Source organism: Egretta garzetta, unplaced genomic scaffold (assembly GCF_000687185.1).
Source record: "Egretta garzetta isolate BGI_Z169 unplaced genomic scaffold, ASM68718v1 scaffold11, whole genome shotgun sequence".
NCBI lineage: Eukaryota > Metazoa > Chordata > Aves > Pelecaniformes > Ardeidae > Egretta > Egretta garzetta.
Genome location: NW_009258621.1, coordinates 3,769,942 through 3,794,497, shown reverse-complemented (window position 1 = coordinate 3,794,497; position 24,556 = coordinate 3,769,942). Strand labels below are relative to the sequence as shown.

Below are 24,556 nucleotides of genomic sequence, written 5' to 3'. Positions count from 1 at the left end.
CGGGGGGGGGCGGGGGGAGGGGAGGAAGAAAACAATCACCTTAACCCTCCCCTTGATAAAAGCGTTGCTGACTGCAACACTGCCCTGGTGTTTAGATTTCGGAAGGGAGGAGGAGAAGCGAGGGGTCTCCTCCTTTGCTCTTCCTTACAGTCCCCTCTAGCGTCGAGCCGGGGCTCCTGCAGGCGGCGCGGAGCCTCCCCCCGCGGCGGCGCTTTCTGTAAAAGGGGATGTGCAGGTCCTGGTCCCTGGCTGTTTGCAACCACTTTTCTGATGCGGTTGACGACACATGACAAACTCAGCTATATGGAAACAAAATCTAGGTTTGATGGTATATATGTTCCTCAAAGGTATAGACCAGGAGTAGCCCTACAAACCAAGCAGCGTGCTGTAGGTCCTTTGGCAGTAATAAATGCAGGTAGCCCAGCCGCAGACCAGGTGATTCTCTTTATATACAAACCACCACCTTCTGTCAATTTTTGCCTACTTCTGTAGATCAAGAAAGAAAATAAATCCACGCCCTAGCAATATTGCTTCTTCCCCCAACAGCCCTCATGTTAGGGGATTTTTGGGGTGGTTTTTTTTGTTGTTGTTTTTTGGGGGGGGGGGGGGTTGGTGGGGTTTTTTTAAAAAGGCAAGGAAATAATCTAAAAATAGATTCTCTAGTTATCAGTGTTTATAAGGATGTGATTATTTTCTCTATATTAATGTAGCTTTAATGTAGTCACTATTCTTTTCTGGAGTACTAGACATTAAGAAAACGTAAACCCACAAACCCCTATTTATATGCCTGGGGAATGAGCTTTGTCTTTTACTACTTAGTTTCTGAAGATCAGCCTTTGAGGTATACTATACATAAGTTGTCCAAGATGTCTGATTGTGGCCTGGCTTGCTCTATGACCCATTGTGACGGAGCACTTTCTAATTGTATTGAGAGAAATTACCTGTTCTTTCACAGATGGGGAGAAAGTTGCAGCCTGCCTCAGTTAAGCATCTTTGACATTTAATCCTGTTTTTTCACTTAGATTTGTCACCATGTAGCTTTGTTTGAAATTGGCCATTTTTACCCTATTTGTCGTTTCTATTTATAAAGATTTATCGCAGTATATCTGGGTTATAACCGTATGTAAAGACTGATGATATGGAGTGGCCATATTTGCATGTGTCTGTCCCCGGAAGGGTGGACTGTGATTTTATTGGATGTCTGCAGCTATTACTTTGAAGGATAAATTTTCATTTTTCATCTATTCTTCCCCATCTAGACTGTATCAGGATTAACTGTAATTCCAGTAAGTGCCTATTCAAACTTTTTAAAATGTTATTCCACCATTATAAAATATGCAAGCTAGATGAAAAAGATTGCGGACAGCTTGCAAGCACTTGATAATTTATTAATGAAATGTAATGATTAATTATCATTGTGTAAAAAGTCATCATATACTCTAGTGTGTATTTTTTGTCCTTCCCATAGGATATAACTTTTAACTAGAATATTAAAAAAGGAAGCATTCTACAGGTTGTAAACTTACATAGAGGAAATGGTACCTGTAGTACTGTATTATTCTAAATGGGCTATTTTACTCACAGTAGCCATAGAATTTTTGATCCAGCATTTCTGATAAGCTGTCACATATTTTCCCCCATGTCCTCTTTCTAGTTTTCCTGACATCTTACCTCCAACTTGTGGTGAGACTGTTGGAACATAATTCTCTATAGTACAAGAATTTCTATTTTCTAATCCTCCTAGACAATTAACTGTACTTCCTGGCTGCTTATAACACAATTGGTTTTGCTAAATCTTTGGTTTATGGAAATGTAATAGATTACAATAAGGGCATTATTAAGTCTGAGAATAACCATATTTCTATGATGATTTTTTACACTCTAATCATGTAAGAAGCCTTAAATTGAACAATTTTTCTCTGTGATATGCATGTTTATGAAACAGAGGGAAACATTTGCCAGATGAATGGACTAAATTTTAACTTCTCTGATATTATTTGGATTAAGAGGCTATATTCTGAAAGGAGAAAAAGGACTGTGATTTTATTTTGAGTCTATGGAATTCCTGAATGGTGTCAACAAAATGATTGATAGTAAGTATGGTAGATTTGAGTTTTGGGTTGTTTTTTCTTTCCCTTCCTAACAGGTTTTGCGAGCCAGAGGACTGGCTTTATGCAAATAGAAACACAGCTAAACAACAAACTGTGTAGGTAGAATTTGTAGTTGTTAATAGTTTCCCAAAAGACATTAACATAGTATCCCACAATAGTTTTATAGTCTACAGAGAAAAGTAGTGAACTGTAGTTATTTATGTGTCATCTGCTAATAGATTTTTTTTTAATTAATAACTTCACAAGACAAAAGTACAGCATTACTATTAAAAAGCACAGTTTTCTCAGGGCAAATTTTTAATCTAAACAATACTTAAATCCAAACAGATTTTCCAATGCAGTAAAGGAAACACTTGCAATTACCAAGGCGTAAAGATAGCTTCCTCAAATTAAAAAAACAACAAAAAAAAGGAAATAATTCAGTTATAAAAACAAATATTTTCACTTGCCAAAATGTATAAGATGATGAAAAATCTCAGTAGCATATTTTCGGTTTGTCACAGGACACTATATTTTGATTATTATGGAGTACCAATTAGAAAAAGATTTCCAAGTTATAAAACAAGCGGCTTTTTGAGAAGAAATGTAATGAGTTTGCCTGCTGCTGGCAAATTCCTTTTTCCTTAGGCAAAGCAATATTGCTTATTTATAAACTTCCTTAATAAAATTAGAAAACTCCTCTAAAAGGGAATTATTAACATATAAGAAAAAAATCAGTAATAAAGCCACAACACAATAGGTATTTTGGTTTTTTTAATCTCTTTTGGACAAAATGAGATGTCATGAAAATAAATTAAATTTATTTCAAGGTTCCATTTTTAAGCAAGTTTGGATCAAAAGAGACCCTGCAAATACAGAGTAAGTAATAAGCTTCCAATTAGAGGATTGTAAACAGGAGAAATATATCTACTGAATTGAATTAGCAGTTATGGGTTCTTCATGGTCTCATACAGAAGCAGCATATCCTCTGTACAAAATATCCTTGGTACCAAATACTCATAAATTATTTTTCTTTACAGTTTGTTTATAGCCTTTTTGTTATTAGAAATGATCTGTCATGATTAGTTCCATCTCCCTTTTGGTGCTTGTGTACTGAACAGATTTTTGTGAGCTTTCAGTACGGTAAGTACTACAATACTTTCTTATCAGCACTCGCTGTAGCTTTTCAAGAACCAGATAACGTTTTCTGAGCAATTTCTGTGTTTTACTTTTTAGATTATGAAGAATTATTGCTCTAAGCAGTCCTTAGAAGATGCTTGCTTATTAGACAGTATAATAGATTTTAGTGGAACACACACAATTCATTTCAAAGCAACGGCATCCAGAATTGAGTCTTAATTTGCTGAACACTATAATAGTTCAGTGCCTCTCTTTTTGGGTCTACTGAGAGCTGGATGAATATCAATTCTGATTTTACATTGATAGAAGTAAACCTGGGTTTTATGTTTGAGAACTTTTTTACAGATCTTCCCATTTCTGTTGCTTAGAAATTAGTCATCTTAATATGATCTCACTGTTGGGACTGAAATACTATGTATTATAGCTAGACTAGTAACAGAATTAAGGTCAGGATGAATCTATCTGGTTTGAATTTGGAGAGATGGGTTTAAAGAAAATGTAAAACCAAATATAAACAAAAACTGGTGTTTTGCTTGAGAGAGGAAAAAGAAAATTTGAATTCGAGCACCTTATTTCCTACAGTGAATTACAAACCCAGTGAATAAAATATTGTACTTCCTCTTCCCATCTTCCTTGAATACAGCCTGAAACCTGTCTTCTGCTCGCTGCAGGTCAAATGACCAACCGTTGGCTGGTCAGAGCTGAAATTTTGGTAGCAATTTGTTCTACACTTTGTCATGTCTTCACCTTTAGCTAACATCCTGTGTTGCAGAAGAGGTGGCATTTTGTGGTCTTCCTTGTTTGATATACAAACTTTTTTTAAAATTTCAAAATGTTAATCAGATGTCAGGTCACAGCTAAGCTTGTGTCTCATTAAAAATATTATGGAGACTGCTCACTTCATGACATTTTTATGAAACTCACTCAAGTCAAACTATTTTGTGCTCAGTTAGAAAATTCGTATCTTTATAAAACCTTACACCATCAGAAATTCTGTCTCATGTCAATCGGAAAATAGCATTGCTGAGATGTTGGGTTTGTACATCCTTAAATCATTTAATTGTGTTCTTCTGACCTGCAAGTTTACAAAACAAAATTGTCTGTCAGGCAGCGAATAAATGGTCCTTCTAAGCTGCAGGTACATTTAGGTCAATGTTGAGACTGACATCAGGAGAAAGGGGGAAAACTTATGTTATGAACAGAAATGGCTACTATGGTTTCAGTATTAGTTTTCATAGACTGAGGAATTAATTTAAAAATAGGACTGAGGTGAACAATGTTGGTTCAAATAACAAAAATGTGCAGCATTTCTTGGCACTAGTCGTTCTGTAAAAAGAACTGTAAGTTGATTGCTTGTACATGATATACAAAATTGATGAGCTAATCCTTAAAAATTGCCTAAGGAGAAATGCTAAAAAGAAATAAAAATAAAAAATATTTTTTTCCCCTTCAGACAGGGAAATAGCTGTTACTTTATAATTGCAGAGTCTAAACCAGAAATTATAAACGTTAGTGAATCCTATTGAACTGAATGGGATTTTTCCCTAGTATTTCTTAGAGACAGACTCCCTCCCTCAAAATTTACATGGCAGATCAATAACAGTTTTTGAATGATTTGTGAACAAATATGGGTGTGCTATGTTTCCATATTTTTTCACTGCTGCAATTTAAGGGCTGTTATCTTGACTTAATATAAATATTCTTTTTTTCCTCTTTTAATGCTTCCCAAACACTAAACATTTCCAGGTACCTGTAACTCTATAGAGGCTCCTGGGATTTATGTACAATATATTTTTTTTCACAAGCATGTGCAGTCTTACACGTTGTTTCATCTTTTGTGAGTTTTTGGCACTGCTATCATTTCTGAAAAACAATCTACATTTTATATTATTCAGCAGAATAGGACTATAGGACTTCTATTAATTGATACATTATACAAATAGTGATGTTATCTATTAACTGGTAAATAGCTGGCTCTCATTTCTGAATCTGATATGATATTAACATGAAAAAATATAGGATAATACTTTTTTGAATGCTGCTGTGAAAGATTGCCCAACTAGTGACACGTGGTGCGGGAGTGATTTAGGTCAGTTCTCTGGTACAGAGTTTTGCTTCTGTAGGCAATAATTCATAGAGTAATCCCACTTTTTTTCCTTCTCATTTTATTTTCTCACTCCGATTCATTTATCTTTTTTTTTTCCCCCTCTATAACCCTTGATCTCTTTTCCTTGTTTTGTACATCTATACTTTTAAAACTGCTTTTCTGCAGATGTGCACATTAGAGATGATTAAATTATTCTGTTTGGAATATGAAACGTATTACTGAAACACTTTTTTCTTGTCAAGGTATCCTACAAATCCAGAGCATGACAAGGAGCTATGTCAGATTATTGGTAAATAACAGGAGAATTATTTGTATTGAAGAACCGATAATGGTGTTCAATTACAGTATAGTCACAGTTTGCACAGATTTTTTTAGCAGGAAAGCTTAAATGAAGACTATACATAATTTTGAAAGCTACTGCTTGTAAAAACACATTTTGTTGCAAAGTCCAGAGTCTTCAGCTGTGCTCTTATGAATATTGCAAATCTACTGTGATGACCAAATCACTAATACACTTCCATGTATTAACATCTCACTATCTGGTGAAAAGAATGAATAGAATACATTAATTGCTCCTCTTTTGTTGTTGTTGACAGTAGAAAATAATGAAAATGGTGAAATATTGTATCTCCCCCAAAATGTAAGATTTTGTATTTGGCCTGTTTTCTTACACAGTGCTTAAGAATTCTGTGAGGTGGCTTTGATCTTTTCCTCGTTCAGTATGGCTGACAGCGTGCTAAGAATATGCAAAACAGCTTTGCCATAGAGGACATATAGCAAATCATCTGGGTACTTTCACTGCAAGTTCAGTCAGGGACTCCCCTCTGTTTAGGGTGTAAACTATGAAATAGAAACAATTCTTTTAAAGCTTTGACTATACTTTGCAGATTGAGAAAACAGAGTCTTTGGATTCCTTCTCATTCAGCAATATCACTTTAAGGACCCTTTTTCACATGATTTCATCAAAAATGGGGTCTGCTGCTGTGCAACAAAACTGAAAACACACATGGCTCTTTTCAACCACGTTCTGATTATGATCTGCTAGTTGCTAATAGAATGATCATTGGAATCTAATCAAAGGAAACGGGTTGAAAAACATAAGAAAAAGGAAAACTGCTTCTTTACTTAGAGCTTGTCTCACTGGAGTCCCTAGTACTTAATCCTAAAGCTGCACTAACACCATCCCATATCTATGTTTCAGGCACTCTGCTGTGAAGATGAAAACAGCTAGACTAGAAGAAAAAGCTCAGGTTTGAAAGTAAAATAACCTGTATAAATGTAGCCAAGAGGACTAAAGTAGTTAAGGGACAGCCCATTATTTATTCTGTACAGCCACAGAAACCAGTTAGGAGAGATCCTTCCGATTCCTCATTCTTTGTTAAATATAGGGTGAAAATAAGAGTTACTGTACTGGTTTTGGCATGTTAGCCCATCATGTTAATTGGCTTACTGGAGGTGTGATGGCAAAGCCATTCAGCTCTTCGTGCAGTCTACTTGCCCACCTGCTCTGGAGAAAAGTAGTAGCTGGTTCCCCTCACTTGTAACCTGCTTCTGCTCCTTGGGAGCACCTAGGGCCAGGTCTATGACTTTTCTTATGAAAAGTCATAAATATGCGGTAGGCTTTAAGATGCTGATAGATGTTAACACTCAAAAATAGTTCTGAAAAAAATCATCTCTGCTCCTTGAATGGTAGGAGTGAGCTGAGAATGCAAAGGAAACCAGCAGGGCCATTGCTGATCACTTTTCAAATGCTCCATATACCATTCTTTGGGGTTTGTGCTCCAAAATTTCATCTCTGTCTTAAAAGCAATTCTTAAAAGGTTTGTCATTTACTTTAAAGTTGTGTTCTTCTAACCCTCTGGTCTTGCATTGCCTATTGCTTTGCTGCCAGTACAAATGGTCAGACGTCCATGTGGTGAATTTTACTAAAGAAGTGACCCTATAACAACATGGTTAATTTTAACTTGCTACAGTTTTCTGAGCAGTTTTATCACACGACACGTATGGACACCTGCTGTAGACTAAAACAGGAGAGAGGGGGAGACAGGAATGGTGCGGAGACAGTAGAAAAATAACCTCTGGCAGAAAGAGTGGGTTGCTTTTTTCAGCAGTGCAGACTTTTGCTGTCCCAAAGTGAATTCATCAGGTCTACACCTAACCACGAATATCCTGGAAAAATACATGTTACTGACAGAAAGGCAGAAACCTCACTTCTTGAGTTGTGGAATGCTTAATCTGTATCAGTTAAGGAAGAGACATTTCAGACATCTGAAGGGAAATGTTGGAAGGGTTTCTGGGTAAATGTCTGCATCTTCAGTTAAACTCATCACAACTATTATCCCTCTCTCCTGAATTTGGCTCATAAAACAAGCTGTAAGTTAAATCTAGGAAATAGCTGAGGCCCAGTTTTAGGGATTTTCAAGCTTGAGGAAAAGCCATTGAGTATCAAGAAGAGAATACATATTAGGAAATGCCAGCTGAGGTGATGCTTTTTTTTTTTTTGACCATTCACATAAGATAAAGCTTTGCAATCTGTTTTGTGTTGTGGCTTTTTTTGAAATTTCGTATGGATACATTTTGACTTAAGAGAGGATTCTGAGAAGGTAACAGTGAAGGTATATTGGACTTTCGAGTGTGAGCTCTCCCCCTTAATGATTGCAAAAAAAAATGAGTCATGATATTCTGATTTCTCAGCTACAGTGTATGCTTTGGTAAGCACAGAAATCTTGCAGGGAAATGCTCAAGTTATCTAAAAGGCTGTCATTTTTATCCCTTCCATCCAGTTATTGTTGTTAAGAGAAAAAAATTAGAAATTTCAACTAATAAAGGACATATGAAAATTTGAATCAACTAGCTAATTATAAAGAAATCTTGAGAAGTCTTGCACGTGTATAATTTTTCAATGCCAGTGGTGAGACATCCATAAGTTCCTCTCTAACTCAGGCCTGTACCTGCTTAGGTGGAGCATAGGGGAAAATTATCATATTAACATACCAGACAAAACCTCAAACCTTCATTAAGGTGCTTTAATAATTTCAATAAGTGCTTTAGATCTGCTGGCTGACCATTTAAGGATACCAGACAAAACCTCAAACCTTCATTAAGGTGAAAATAAGTGCTTTAGATCTGCTGGCTGACCGTTTAAGAGTTTATCATATTTGCTTTCTCCTGACTGGCAAAGCTTTCAAGGTCGGCTACTGGGGATCGAAGGCTTCACTCTCAGTGCTTCCAGCCTACGTGAAGGACAGTAGTAAAGTTTATTTCTGTGCCTGCATTCTACTTGCTGCTTATAAAATCTCATCTGTGTTTGCTTTTTCTTAGCTAGCAGAGGGGAAAATTGCCATTAGTCTTCTGGCAGACTGTCAATAAAATATCATTTCAAGTTCTCTTACTAGAGAACAGAGGTTTTTCTTTTGTGTGCGTGCTTCTTTCTTTCTTTTCACCTTTTTCATCCATCTTATTTTTATCTTTTTAAGTCCTACATTCCACTTACAGTGCTTTAAAGATATAACTGATTGAACAGGGGCCTCAGTAATTAAATATATAGTAGTAGTATACCTGTGGCTTTCTCAAAGCACAGTGGTGTGCTTTGCAACAGCCAAACACAGTTAAAAAGGCAACAGTAAAAGCTTAAACATATGGTTATTTAAGGGAATTTGAAAATTCATAAAATAAGGATAGTTGCCCTTAATTGGTGGTGAAAAAATCATTAGGTATACATTCAGATAAAGGCTTGGGTTTTTAGCACTACCACATTAAGAAGACCAAATTAAGAAGTTAAGAAACTTCTTTAAGATTGCTGAAAAGTACTAGGCTTTCCAGTTGTGACATTTCAGTGTACAGTTCAATTTTACAAGGGCAGATATAGATAGTTTTCAATTTAGTGTGTATGTGGGGCTATATGAGTCAGGGCCATGGTGTGGATATATACCAGCACTGGTATGCTGCCAAGGTGTTACCAGCAGAGCCCAAGGGCATGGTCTGGAGTTGACTGAAATTGTTCCCTCTAAACCTTCAGCCTGACTCTTAAAGGGGAGTGGGGAGCAGGAGACACTCTAAAGTACTGAATATTGCAAGAGGACAAGGACAAAGCAGGATAGGAAAGCAAAGATTTCTGCAAGCATGTAACCTCTCATTTTACTAATAAGGACAAAGTAGCCTCCAGGATGTGCTAGATCTATAAGAATAGATTACCTTGAATTAATAAATACTGATTTATATGCAAGGGACTTCTGTGTGTCGAGCTCATGCTGGTCCTATCAGATCTTTCATGAAAGGACTTTTCAGAAGAAGTAAACTAGGTCTTTCTAATATTTTAATGGGAAGAAGTAATAGAAAGTAAGTTTTTAATGTTTATCAGGTCCTAAATTTCTCTTACTTTACTTCTATGTTTTTCTCATTTAGTTTTTGGGAAGCAAGATGACTTAATCATATTTCAGGACTGGTGATTTAAATTACAGTCACAATTTTTTCATGACAGAAAGTGGGTGTTACAGTCTAATCTTGTGGGGATATTGAGGAGTGATGTTCTAATCAGTAGTAGCAAAGCAATTGAATACTACCTTCTTCTGCTGAAGAATATATAAAAGCTAATGTAATGTCATTCATAATTGTGAGCTGGGCTGCAGTGGCAGTCATTTCACAGTAAAGCTCTGCTACCAACTGATCCCACAGGAATATCTGACATTTTCATAAATGATTGAGAGAAGAGGAGGAACACTGAGAAGATAGTATCTGCAGATGTAAGGAGATTATGTAGGAAAATCAAATGAAATGCTCTGTGTGAGGGTTTTCTGAAGGGTTTCAAAATGCTGAAATACTGGATATTAAAATGGTAGGTGGGACTAAGTATCAATATGTACAAAGTAGTTCATACAAGAAAAAGTAAACCTTAATTCTGCAAGCAAAACAATGGATTCTGTCAGCACTGAGCCAAAGAAATTGTGCGGTCATTGTAAATAGCTCTTGTAAAACAGTTCAGAGCTTAGAAGTGGCCATAATTCCCAAAGGATGTTAGTAGCTATGGGGAAAGGAAGTAAGACAAGAACAGAAAATAACATTGTGCTATTGTGTAGTCATTGTTTATCCACATCTTGAATCCTACATGTGGTTTTCTGTTCCTGTTCCTCACGATGAACTCAAATAGGAAAAACACAGTGCACTGCAACAGGGAGGATTCCAAGTATGGATTGGCTTTCCTACATGGAGGAGCTAGGCAAGCTAGGAAAAGAAAAAGATACCTGAGAGAATATGAGTATATTTTTTATAAAGATATGATTATACAGCCATAAGAAGCATCAGAAAATTTAATAAGTAGTATGAAATTGAAATACATAAAGGACTTTTTGTGCTAAGGCAGTTTCTGTAGCTCTGGTAGTACCTAATATATTAGTCAGTGGAAGCTGTTGCTGTGTTAGAGTAGTAATTACTATAGAGTGGTCCTGCCTTTCTTAGCTGCTGTTGAAAGCACAGTGCTGGTCTAGCTGGACTTCTGGTCTCACCTGGCAAGGCCACCCTTATGTTCCCAAACAGACTTTTTTTTTTTTTTCTTTATAATGGAACAAAAGTTTGTTAGTAGTAAAGTTGATGATCTAGATGCAGCCTTAGCTCAGAAAATCTGTAAACTAGTAGCTGCTAGAAGCTGGCAGCAAATAGGGCAAAGTCCCTCAATATTGTTCCCTTCCTCTCTAAACATCACTTGCTGGTCATTGACAAAGGCAGACTGCAGGACAACACGGAAATTGGGTATAACATTCAGTATAGCAGCTTTTATCTTATCCACCACTTCCCCTCTTTTTTTTTTTTTTTTTTCAGCTTCTTTTCCTAATCATTTTATCACTCGTTTATACCCTGTATTCAGAGCAAACAGGAAATTGCTAGTGAAAGTAATATATAAATCTATCATCAGCTGGGTTGTATACAGTCATTCTAAACTTTGTAATCAGGTTCTATTCAAATTAGAGTATTACCACACAGATGGCAGCAGATGACACAAGCCAATATTTTAGTAAATTATCAGAAAAATCCATTCTTAGTTAACTAATAAAACCAGTCTAATTAGGATAAACCGCTAATTATTTTGGCTAATATATACTAGGAGTAGTGAATAATTTTTTTTACTTAGTACCAAGAGGTTTCTAGCAAGAAGTTTTGGTCTGTATCTCTTTAAAAAGAAAATAAATATTAGCATTCAATATTAAGAAAAATAGCAGTAACTCAACACTGCTCAGTTGATAGTGTTTCTAAATTTATACTCAGATTGGAAATACTATCAGGCTTCCTGTATAAATACCTTTATTCACTTTTCACATTATTCCTCATTTCTTTCCTAGGACACTATTTCTAAGAAAGAATGCTGCTGTGGTGCTCATTTGCTAATGCTTTTGTGGAAAACATTTAGAAGTGTTTATAAACAAAAATTCTATGGAGAAATACTGCGGTCTTTCTATCACAGGATTACAGTTTGAAGAGTTTCTTTCAGTAAGTGATAGAAACTTAGGGTTTTTTTCCAAATACATCTGTCTAAAAAGATAATAAAGCCATTAATAGTTTAGTTCAGAAAGCATTTAGGTATACTAAGAACACGCATAAGACTTTTTCTGAATACACTGCCTTACTGAATCAATGCTGCTGTGCTTATCTCCAGAACTTTTCAAGGAAAACCAAACAAATTGCCATCTCTCTGCAAGTAGATACTGCTTTTCTGATCAACATGTCACATGCTCACAGCCATCATTCTGTCCTAATATACACTTGTAAAGAATTCGTATAACGAGTGTTCGGGTTTTTTTGAATGAAATGCACACACGTGGGCAAGAGATAGGGAAGAGGGAAAATATAGAATCGGGGAGTGAAATTTGAATGGGATGTCTGGTTCTCACTAACACAGCCAAAGAGCATTGCAATAGGTCTAACATAAGTTGAGGTGAACTGCCAAGTTTCTGTCTGTCCCTCTCATATTAATAGATATTATGAATAGAACATATCTATGTTATGAAAAAGTGCAACCAACTTCAGTGGGAGTCAGATCAGATTCTATTTCTCAGTTTGGTGTGATTAGGAGAACCAAGGTCCTTAGGGAAAGCTTAACTACCTCTTCTTCAGTCAAAGAAAGAAGAAAAAAAAAAAACAGGGAAAAGAAAAGGTGTATCAAACTAAAATTTTGATTAAACTAAGATTATTCAATACATTTATATATTTGAAATGCTGGAAGTCTGGAATAAGTCCTTGCTAAGCAGTTATCTTATTCCTTAAGCATGAAGATCAGTGTGATCTGATTATAGACTAGTGGACAGCACATGGACATAGAGCCTTTGTCTGTCTTTTCCATATGTAGCTCTCTAATGCAGAAGTAGAGTTCCCTACCTATTTACATAAATACAAGTTCACAGAACCTGATTTCTGAGCCATCTGTGGCATTTTGATGGCCCTTCCTTTTTTGCATCTGCAGAAAATATTGTGTAAGTATGTATTAGTTTTAGCTGTATGACTGTTTGGAAAAGGTGGGCTATTTTGTCACTGCTTCACTTCTCTGCAGCAAGTCATCATTTCACAAGTTTAATCTTGATGAAGTATAGCAAGCACTTAGCTACAATATTATTCTCCATTAATGTTATAAGAACAGCAATTCATTTTTCAGTGTGCTTTTTTTGAAGAGCTAATAGTGTTAAAAACATCTACCCAGTGCATGTCACTGATGAGCAGTTTCTTATATTAAAAACACTTACTCTCTATCTAGCACATTTTGCATTTGTGTCTATTAAAATGCATGAAACATCTATCATAACATTTTAAGCACTCAGTAGCTTATTACTGGAACCACATAACTGCTTCCTTATTATCTCTTCTTGACAATGATTTTAATGAATTATATTCAGATAGTTGTTAAGATTTCCATCCAAGCACATTTCATTTTTGGATGACATGTCAAGAGGTTAACTTATGCTCCCTTCCAGCTGATTTCTAGGCCTCAATCCATCAGACAAGTCACTTCAAAGGAGATATTACTCTGTTGAGTTGAGACATCAAGCTAAGTTGGCTTTCTGAGATGCAGTCCCCTTTGGGAAGTGTGCAAAGAATTCTTCAGCAGTTATTTGTCTAGGCAGTACTGAAGCAACAAGACACAAGATGAAGACCAAGACATGGAATGAGAAAAAGCTATTAAAGAAAAGAGGGAGCTGTGGTTAATGTAGCTTATACTACTTTTTTTTTTATTATTTCTCATTCATTTATATTCTGTGAGATTTTCCTCCAAGGAGTGAAGTGCATGTATGTAGAAATAACATTTCATTAGTTAAAAGTTCCTCTCCGTCTCTGCACATTAAGTCTCTTCTCGCTAATATAAAATCTGTCTGGAAAGAAAGAACAAATAGGTAAGTCAACAATTCCATCTTTCACTCACATGCCATGAACTGTTTACATGTGACTTGTGGAAATCAGATCAGAGATTAAGAATAACAAGCACAGATAATATGCTAACCATCTAAGGAATTCTAGTTTTACAAAAATTTAAGCACTAAAGTTGTTGAGTATAAGTGAAAATTACCTGTTGAATTTCTGTTGGGGTTACCACTATACTTTGACTTGTCTGTGCAGTTTTTGCTATGTAACTTTTCAGCAGCTTGAAAGCAAGAATCCTGCTTCCTAGGAGGGAGCAACGTAGATGTACACCACAACTCTCGGGGGAAGAAGTATTCTTGCATCTCCAGCTAATCTTTTGCATATGATAGAAGACACTTATGAAATTAGCTGACAAGCTAATCAGCTACAAATAAGTGCAGCACTAGCTAGAAAAGACTACAATGTGGATTCTTGATTTCCTAAAATTACATAAACCGAATTTCAGAGCGCACCTTAAGAAAGTACAAGTAGGAACTTCTGTCAAGAAGCTTGCTTGGGGTTTTTTTGATAACAAAGTTGCCGTTTTTTGACACTGAGCAAAATCCTTAAGAGGTAACGAATGGCAAAAGACCATTTGAGAGATTCTCTCAATGTTGAAATCAATTCCATCTACTCAAATGGTTTAGTTTTACATAAGCATGCAAGAGACAGAGCAAGCAACACCCTGGAAATAACAGATAGCAAAAGGTGCTTGACTGTGCATATCGTTAGCATGTAAATGCTTGAGCAGCCATAATTGCAAAATTAAATTCTCAAAAAGTTGCAAGTGAACAATGAAAAAGTAAAACTAGTACTCACTATTGCAGGTGTCACTTCAAACTTCAGTTTGATTTAGCCACCATAAATATATGTCTGGGAAAGTAATAGGCTTAGAAGCAGCTGAAATGTAGCATGAAAAGTTTGATGCAGAATGCAGAAAAAAGCCTTGTTTGCAGAAAAGAAACACACATTGGTCTTTTGGGTAAGAAATCGCATGAAGAATCTGGAAGAGCTGCTAAAAATTTACCTTTCATAAAATGCCACGTTAAACTTGGTCAAACTGTCTCAAACATATGCGGTATCTAAGACAATTGAGTACTTCTGTTCCTGACAAAATCTTTATTGGAATAAGTATGTAGTAATTTTATAAACCTTATTTTAGGCTCAGGAATCCTGAAAAAGTATGTCTGAAAAAAAATTCAGATTTTATAGGGATATCTTTATAGGGTCACTGATAATTAGTATTCAGATTGTTTTCTTGTAGATAGGGAGTATCAGACCTAACTCAAAATTGAAATAAACAATTAAAGAATATTTACAATGTTATCTACAATTTCAGTCTGAAAAATTCAGGGTCTTTTTCCTTTAAAACAAATTTTCTTTATGAGAAAGATTCAAACAACTGTTAACATGTATTGTTTGCCCTTTTAAAATAGTCTAGAGCATTGAAATCTTATGATACGTTTTCAATTTATGTGGCCCTACTACTATTAGTACGCAAAGTGCTCTGTCCTATGGCCCATATCATTAAGAACATCAGGAATGTTAAATTCTGGATTAAATCTGGTGCAGCTGAACTGGCAGCTCTTCATAAATTGAAAAAGTCTAAAAGTAATCATGAGCTATTACACTGTAGTGACAAAACTTTACAAGGATAAACTTGGAGCAAGAATGACATGACATAGTGATGAAGAAAGAGTAGTTTTGCAAGTATTTTGTGAAATGGCTTAGTAATATATAGGTAAATAAACATAGGCCTCTTATACCATCTATTGCGTAAGTCGGGGAAAAAACAGGGACTGATCCCATACCCATCAAAGTCAGCAGAGGCTGTTCATATAACAGGGATCACCCTCTGTATTCATCTATTTGTAATTTTTGGAAATAATCTGAAATGTTTATTTTAATGCTCCTTGCTTGACTCCTGTCTACGTAGAAGCATCCAAGAATAAGCAGTGTCAAGAAACTGTGCTTTTTTGATCCATGATGAGGTTAAACATATTTTAAAAAAATTAAATAATGATCAGCAATCATAAATCTTTAAACATTATTGTCTTTACCCTTAACTAGGCAGAATGTTATAATTCAATGTTTTCATTTTTTTTTGTAAAAAAAGAAAGGGCATGAGTGTGAGATTTAGTTGTTACATATTTTATAACAGCTGTGCCTTGGGATGAAGACACCTGTAAATTAAGAGGAGTTTATTCTTAAAATAAAGTCACAGTCCAAATTATTTTCCTTTCTGTGCCAACTAATTATCAATCTGCTTATTCTTAAGCACAACGTGCAAAATATAAGGGTAAAATGAAATATTTAAGTGTTTTTTCCTGCTATGTTCATTTTTGCCTAAACATAAAGGTAATGTTTTTTATAAAAAGGTAAAATATGGAGAAGCATACTTAAGTTGTGCTTACTTATATTTTTAAATGTACTTCAGATTTTTGAAAGCTGTGGTTTGATATAAATGGGCACAGTCAATATCAAAGTCGAAAGGCTAACGTGTGATCAAAGCTGTTGCTGCTTCTTTCCAGTTGTCAGTTACAATCTAATGGAAGTACAACAAATATTCCAATTCTCTCAGGGGAAAAAAAAGGTCAGGTGTGTACCAAATTTTTCTGCAAAAATCACTGTAAGTTAGATTACTTTTCCTTCACTGGGTTTAAGTGGAAAGAGGGTAGACTTAGTAGTAGAAAACACAGTAGCACAGGTTCTTCAGACTCATAAAGGGTGTCTGCACCATCAGGGTACCCTCAGAGATCTGCTATAGGTGACTACATCCCTGTTGCCTGTAGCAGCTGTGTATCTTAGTTTTCTTTGTGTTTATTTGCTGATTCACAGCGATTTGCAGATCACTGGTTAATGTCCATATGATCAAAGTTATTTAGATAGATGTCTTATGGTGAAATCATTCTTCCAAGTCAATTCCTCCAGATGTCTTGGGTCCAGAGGAGACAGCAAAGTTCCTCTGAAAGCTGAGGCGCTGTATTTGAATAGTAACTTGTAGAGATGTTGTCTAAGGAAAAGGTGTATCACTCTCCATTTCTGTGAAAGCCTAGAGGAATATTCTCGCTGTTACTAGAAATCCAGGACAGGGAACGTATGTGCCTCTGCCTTTGTGTTTTGTAGGGTTTGGGGCTTTGGGGTTGGGTGGTCAAGACAAGAATAATGAGTCTGCTGAGGTAAAATTCTAACTCTCCTTGGGAAAGCAGAAAATGAACTCATCTTAGGATCACCCTTTTTCCCTTAGTTTAAGCCCACATCTTGCAAATCAGTACTATTGACAGAATTCTAAATTCACACAGATTTAATGAATGTTGGACATCCTGGATGCCATTAAAGTAATGTCAGAACCATGAATATTTACTTTTTAAAATTGAATTTCTGCATTGCTTAAAATTGGAGTTTCATGTTAGTCTTGGTACTATTTTACACAGGAGTTGCCAAGTCAGTTCTTATGATTTTCAATCCTATTCCTGTTATAGGGGGAAAAAAAGCTAAAGGTAATAACTCCAGAAGAATTGGCCAATCTTTTCTTTATCAGTTTTACAAAGTTTTTGTTAAATAGCAGTTAAAAGGAATTTTTCATTGAAACAAATTTTCAGTATAAGAAAGCTGTCTGTAACACAAACATTCTGCATGAGAAAACTTCAGTATTGTAAATGGTGTAAAATTTCCCATTTTATTCTTCCTTGTGCAATACACTAGCTTGTAGTTGAGTATCCTTTAAACAAGCAAACAATTTAAGTTATCAAGACAAATTGGTTGGTGTTTTTTTCCCTGTGTTATTCAGCATCAGTGTGTGTCTAGGTGAGGAGTTGTAGTGATTCAGTCCAGGTTCTTCAAGTTCCTCCTCTCCTAGGTGGCTGGCCTGTCCAGCTGGCTTCCCTTACTGCCATCGTTCTGTGATCTTTTCTCATGCTCAGATACAGGAGTGTTCTGGGAACTGGGCAGCTGGCTGAGACAATGGGATAGCAGGCATGTGAAATAGCTGCTTTCCTAATGTATTTAGGCAGAATGTTGACTTGAAGTGTTGACTTGAAAGTGTTTGTGTTAAGTGTACCTTACTTAATCACAATGAAATGCTTAAATGTGTTCAGCTTAAAATTCCTGGGATTTTTCATTATAGCAGCCATGCCAAACTAAAGTAAAAACAGATTAAGATTTAATAAAAGTCACACAAGTAGTTTTTGGAAGTGAATTTGGAGAATCCCAATTCAGAGTCCTAGGATTTGGGCACACTTTAAAAAACTTAGCATGATTCAAGGAAGGATATGACCTTAGAGTGTGTTTGTAATGCTGCATGCTCTTTTCAAGTGCACCTTTTTCTACCTGCAGTAAATATAAAGTAAGTAATCTTGTGCTGAAACTTCCTTTAAATTAGCATAGAATTGCCATGTACTGAAAGTTCACACTCACCTTACCCACAGCAAAGTGAATTGTCAAGTTCAACATAATCTGAAAATTTGCCTGAAAATGCTCAGCAGTGAGCTGAGAAAGCAACAACCATATTTTTTCAAGCTCATGGACTTTGCTGTACTTTTGTTCAGGGCCTTGGGGCAGATTCACAAAACCTTTAGCACCTTTAGCACATTTTCTGATAGTCATGATCCTTAAAGAACAGTACAAAAGAGAAACTTCACTCTTATTAAAAATACAGGGATCTAGCTGACTTCTGATTTTGGCTTTAAAAAGATACTTTTCTTTCATTATTTCCAAGAAGAAGGAAAATTACATGTCCTGAGGGCTTGTTTGCGTTTCACTTGCTTAGATATAGGACTTCCAAAACTAAATTAAAATGCAGCTGATTCCTAAAAATAAGTGTTTTAAGTAATGTGTTGAGAAATGTCTCTGAGCTGGGTTAGACATTTTATAATGCAGTAACAAAATCAGTTTTATCCTCTCATGTACTCTGAGTCCACGTATAGTTGTAATTGCAATTTCAAGCCCATTTCTTCCAGAAATATGTTTCAACTTAATAGAGACCCAATTATTAACCAGCAAAGCACACTTCCAATTTTGAGAGCATGTGTGTGTGTTCTACGTATACTTTGATGTGGCGGGAAAGTCTAGAGGCCAAGACTTACAACGCAAAAGTTTACTACTTTCTGATGTTTCTTTTTTTCTCCATCTTGGTGAAATTCAGTAGTGGTCCTCATTCTGTTTTGTAGAAAGTAGGCTTTCACAAGACAGTGGCTTATAATCAGCACCTTTCTTGGCAGACACCAAGAATCCTTAGATTTAATTTAGTCCAACAGATCTGTCTATGTTCTGCTCTCCCACCTTGATCTAGTGGCTCTGTTTAGATACTTACATATGACCAACAGTTAATATCTCACAGCTTTAAAGAAATTAATGGATGAGTACGTGCGCTATCACAGCCCAGCTTAAACAGCTTGCTTAAGGCAAAAGGTAGACAAAACTGGGAGAGGGGAAATACTGAGCAGCTGAGACCATGGGCAGGGGAAGCAAGTTCACAGAAGAGAGAAAAGAAACAGGCTATAGAAAAGTTTGTGTCCTTAGACCTGGATATGGTGCTTGATTTCTGGATTGGTTGGGTTTTTTATATCCTTCTATGGATTTTTCTTCCCCTGTGCATTCACTATGTACATTGGTTTTCATTACTAGTGACCTAGATCGATATTAAATGAAGTCTATTTGTAGTTTGGTCGTGTAGAGGAAGCCAGTAGAATTTTCAAAAGTACCTGGTTTAGCTTTGTGCATTTCTATATGGTGTATGTACAGAAACAGATTTAGTAATATATTTCTGTTACTCAAAATAATATGAGCAAATCTGTTCTACAGCTGAAATGAAGGCTAATGAATGATATTAGCAAGTCTAATTTCCTTAATGTTAATTTATGAAATGCCAGGTTTTGTTTTAAAAAGTAATAAAAATACCCTAACCTGCCAATACTTTACCCAAATTGTCAAAAGCAATTTTTCCTGTAATGAATATATTGTGGGCTGGAACATTTTGATCAAGCAGTGCAGGCTGGTATGTTTTGCTTGATACGATGCAGTGAATGTGGTGTTTTTGTGGAATTTTCTGTATGAGTCTGTTAGGAAGAAAATACAGTTGACAACATTTTTTTGACCTGCAATAAGGCTTTCTTAATTTGTCAATTAGCTTTAAATAATAAACTGATACACATCATTGATCTTTAAAAGCCAACTAAGTTTTTCTATTGGTAACAAACACACATAGTCAGGGAATTTCAGGATGATGCAGATGCAGTCATTTAAAATACAGTTAATTCACTATAATTGACTTTTTAAATTCAAGTTTGCAAATGAGTGATTCAGAAGACCAAAATTGTTTCTGCAGCCAACCACTATAGAAAGTATAATGAAGATTAAGATGCCTTCCCCTATTTGTCTTGTGTTTCTGTATCTAGTTCTGGAGGAATATTTTTTGGAACGTTTTATGCTGCAAACTGGTATATAATATAGATGCCTCACAGGGTTTGCACAGCAGTTGTAAGACTGGCTGCTTGCTGGAACAGAAGCCTACATTACAGGCATGCTAGGTTTGTCCTGGAAAGCAGGATAAATGAGATGGCACAGAGTTGTTTGGTTCTGCATCAGGTATTTACAATAACAATCTTAGGTGTCTCTCGGAGCCACTCAGCTCTCCTCGCTTTGCAATTCAGCTTGCTATGTATATATTATCTCAGCTGTTAAGACTCCATCTGAAATCCTGGCATCCCTGTCCTCAACGTAATATTCTCTATTAACTGGAGTGATCTTGGTGTTTTGTCCTTTTGTCCACTTATTCTCTTAAATTTCAAATAGGAAATGCCACATGATATTGGTTGCTGTACTACGCAGTTATCCATTAGCAAACTAAGTTGAAACTGCTGACATTTCTTACACTGACCAATAAATAGTAGTGGTTTGCCAGTAACTAAATGGATTCTATAGGTTAGCATGGCATTCACTGAACCATCCAGTCTCCCTTGCTAGTCTCTATTTACTTTGTCTTTCTTTCAATATTTCATTTTTTATATCTACTTTTGATCACAGAATTGAATGCTCTGAGCAAGCCTGGGCAGCATTTTGGTATGTGCCTTGGTGGTGGTGGATGGCACTGTAAAAGCCAGTAATAATTCCTGTGTTCAGTTCAGACAACTAGTTTTGAATGTGTTTTGATACAATGCCAAAGGCGAGTATCTTGTTTCAAAGTGACCAGTTTGTTTTTATGATGTCCTATTCAAATAGTTGGTTAAAAGATCTCCCAATGTAAGTACAACAGGATAGGTATCTATTCAAGAAAAAGTAAGTATGCCTGTTACCATGAAATAGCAGGCTCATTTGAATTCAGCAGATTTTCTGCGCTTGAATTAGGCTGAACAGGCACCTCACAAGACAGTAAAGAGAATAGGAATCTCCAGAGAACATTTAGAATATTCAGCACACTGAAAATTAGATTTTTCTTTAGGAGTTTTGTACTTTTTTCCTTTAACTCTAAAAAGGACCAGAGGCAGGTAAGTTCTAGCTGAGGTGCTGATAACAAAGTAACCTCAACTTTGGGTGCTGAAGTAAAGGTATAATTTAGGATGTTTGGGGCTTTGTATTTATATGTCCTAGTTCATAATGAACTGCATCATCAAGATTTGTACCATTATTGGCTGCCTGAGCAGTCTGTATTTTCCCATGTAAAAAGGTGGTTCTACAAGCAATTACCTGCTTTTAAATGGATGTGCAGATTTTACTGGCATGATGGACTATGAGCAAATTCTGGGACCCATAAAAGTGCCTATACTTTTTTATTTGGTACTATCCATTCACACTAGGGATACATAAAATCTAGTAGCTATTTAAGCCTTTAGAATAGAAAAAGAGCTGGATATATAGGTGTTCATAATAAATTTCATACTTAAGCGAGAGGAGATACTTAGTGTATTTTTGCAGGTTACAGCCTGTCTCTGAAAGGAAAGGTTTATGATTAAGGTATTAGTGTCTGAGAGAATCAGTAGCTCAAAGTGAGTGAGTGCTGGGTACATGAAGCAAATTAACTGTGTCCTGTCTAGAAAGAGACATATGAGTTCCAGGGGAAAGACAGCATGGGAAAAAGGAGTAGAGGGACATAAAGTTGGAAGAGCACAATCAATCCACAGAAAATGGAAAAAAATCCTTTTTTTTTTTTTTTTCTTCAAATTAGGACTCTTGCTTTTCTTCCCATGGGAGATATTTAATATTTGTAAAAAAAAAGAGGTTAAAAAAAGCTTCCCCCCCAAAGTGGCAATATGCCAATTCTTATTTAAATACAACAGCACTTCCTGCTGGTATGATTTAAATGAAGTGCAATCAGATCAGTGTAAAGTCAGAATAAGAGGGGAGAGCCAATGATTTAGTAGACTTAGATTTATAGTAGATTCGCTATAAACTAAAGCACTATAAACCAGAACAGAAGAAGAGCCTGGACTGTTATGATCTCATTAATATGATGTTTAAATTAATTTCAGGTCAATATAGTTGAAAGTCACTGAGGAAAGTACTAATATAAACCAAATTGGAGGTTGGTCAATGCTATTTAACAAGATATGTTAAGAGTTTCCATCTGCAGTCCTTGTACTCTAGTGTCATCTTAAGGACTAGTGGTTTTGTGTTTAAGCATTTAGAAAATTTTTTCCTAAATACACCACTCACAAGCACATTTACTACTTTTATGTGCAAAAGCATGTTCTTGGCCAGAAAGCGGCCCAAGCGCTGCATTCTCTACAGGAATAGTAGGCATCTGTCCTTTCCCATTCCACATCTCCAGCTGCCATGGAAAACTACACTACTTTGCAGAGATGCAACAAGATGTTACAGGTACATACACAATACCTGGACACTGGATCTTGCTATTTAGTAGTTCCTTGTACTCTATGACAAAGCAAACCCCACCTCTTCTCTGTTAGTGGTCAGCTTCAGGAAAGAAAAGCCTCTTGTCCGTGCAAGGTAGATAGTTTCTGCAGGGCCAGGACTGCTTTCAGTGCATTGCTCCCACACCGTGTTATATCCAGGTTTGTCCCTTTCATAGCACTTCCACAGTAGTTCCCTTTAATCCAGTTTTGGATTGCGTGCACTGCGAAGAAAGGCAGCTCACAGGTAGTTCTGACCTGATTTTTTACTTGGCATACTCTTGCAAAGGAAATAGACTGATACAGAGGAAAACATACATTTAATTTTCCAACAGGAAGAGTTTACAGGTCCTTAACCGTTAAAAGATAATAGATATATTTGCCTTTATGAATGTGAGCAACCAAGTCGGATTTCATATTTATAAATGCTGAGCACCTTTACATGAATGGGACACTACGGAGTGTTGTTAATGTGAGAGCAAATTAAAATTGCATATGCTTTTATGTCCCTTAGAGACCTGTTGCGAGATAAGAGAGAGTAAGTAGTTCAACTACTTACAAATTAAAAAAAAAAAAAGTTGGACTAAAGAATGAAGAAGGGCTAACATTTAAAATAATAGTAAGTGGCGTATTTCTAGGCAGGCCTATTGACTCTCACTAAGATTTTTACTCATGTCATTTAAGTGTTTTTTGCAAATCCATCCTTTGTCTCCAAATCTAGTTAGAAATTGCTTCCATTGAACCCCTCAATAAAATATAGAATAATAGAAATTGCTTAAAGAGCATTATTTGCTGCATCTATATCATCGTATCCAAAGAGAACATTATTCACTTAAGTTTTATGCAAGCTGGTCTTTTTCTTGTCAAAGAAAGTAAACATGCAAGGAACAGAACAATTCAGGTAGTTGACATCGGTGAGTACATATACATCTCTTTCTGCTGGGTTTGCAAACCTTTCCTAGCCTGGTGTCAATCAGAGGCACAGAGAAAGCAACATGATGTTACCAGAATCTCACTGTCTTTGCTGTAGCTACTATTTTTATTCCTGGAGATCCCTTGACATGCTCAAAATAACAAAGATTGCATCTAAAAGCAGGGCAATCAACCAGCAGCAATTAAAAAATGCTGATAGAAAATGGAAAAAGTCTGACATGAAAACTGTCCAATATGATGAACAGCTACATCAAGCTATTTAATGGCTTTTTGCCTCTGTGCAGTCCTGAAGTCAGAGAGGATTTGGCTTTAGACAATGTCATATAGTACCCATTTATTAATAGACCTTTTCCATCACAGTTAGCTTGCACTGGCTGGAAAATAATCCAAAAAGAAATGTGGGAGAGTTTCAGAGCCTGAGGCGTATCCCTTTTTAAAAAAAGGCTGACACAGGCGATGTAGTCACCTGAAATGACATAGTGGAGCTAATGGTCTGACTCAGTGTAACCCTGATGTTTTCATGCCAAAAGTTACTTCATTGTATGTCTCTCTCAGTTATCAGTAGCCTTTATTATGCCACAGGAACTGATAAACAGGCCCGGGAGGTCTCTATCTTGCAAGATTGTAATTTGTTAATTGCAGATTAGCTTTACCTTTTGGACAGTCACCACATAGGTCCAATAGCTCAGGTTTGAGCACTGAAGCTTTGATTGATTGATCCAGTGCTTGGTCAATCACTGACTCTTACCAATGATAGTTCATAGTCAGGATTTTTCTCTTTCTTTCTCTTCTTGGTCAACAGTGCAAGGGATAATTTTCCATAATAATTTTCTTCTGAGATATTTTTTCCTAGGTATCAAAGATATCCTGTTTCCTAGATTTGTGAATACTTCGGTTATTGCAAGTACATTGTGCTATACGTAGAATTACACTTGCTTCAAAAATGTTTGTTGTATTGCTTACAAAAATAGCAGATTGCAAAAAAAGGTGTCCATTAAATGAAAAAAAGGAGAGTATGGTTTGGAGGTCTGCTAACATCAGAAGGTACTGGATCTGAATAT

General features: G+C 36.1%; 1 protein-coding gene across 3 annotated transcripts in view; it reads left to right on the top strand.

The window, feature by feature from the left end:
- Window positions 1-24,556, top strand: part of NRXN1 (neurexin 1) — a 745,532-nt gene that overhangs the window by 334,362 nt on the left and 386,614 nt on the right. For all 3 annotated transcript variants that reach the window (XM_009648206.2, XM_035903621.1, XM_035903622.1), the window contains one exon: window positions 1,260-1,286. In XM_009648206.2, the coding sequence (XP_009646501.1) occupies window positions 1,260-1,286 (27 nt within the window). The remainder of the gene's footprint in view (window positions 1-1,259; window positions 1,287-24,556) is intronic.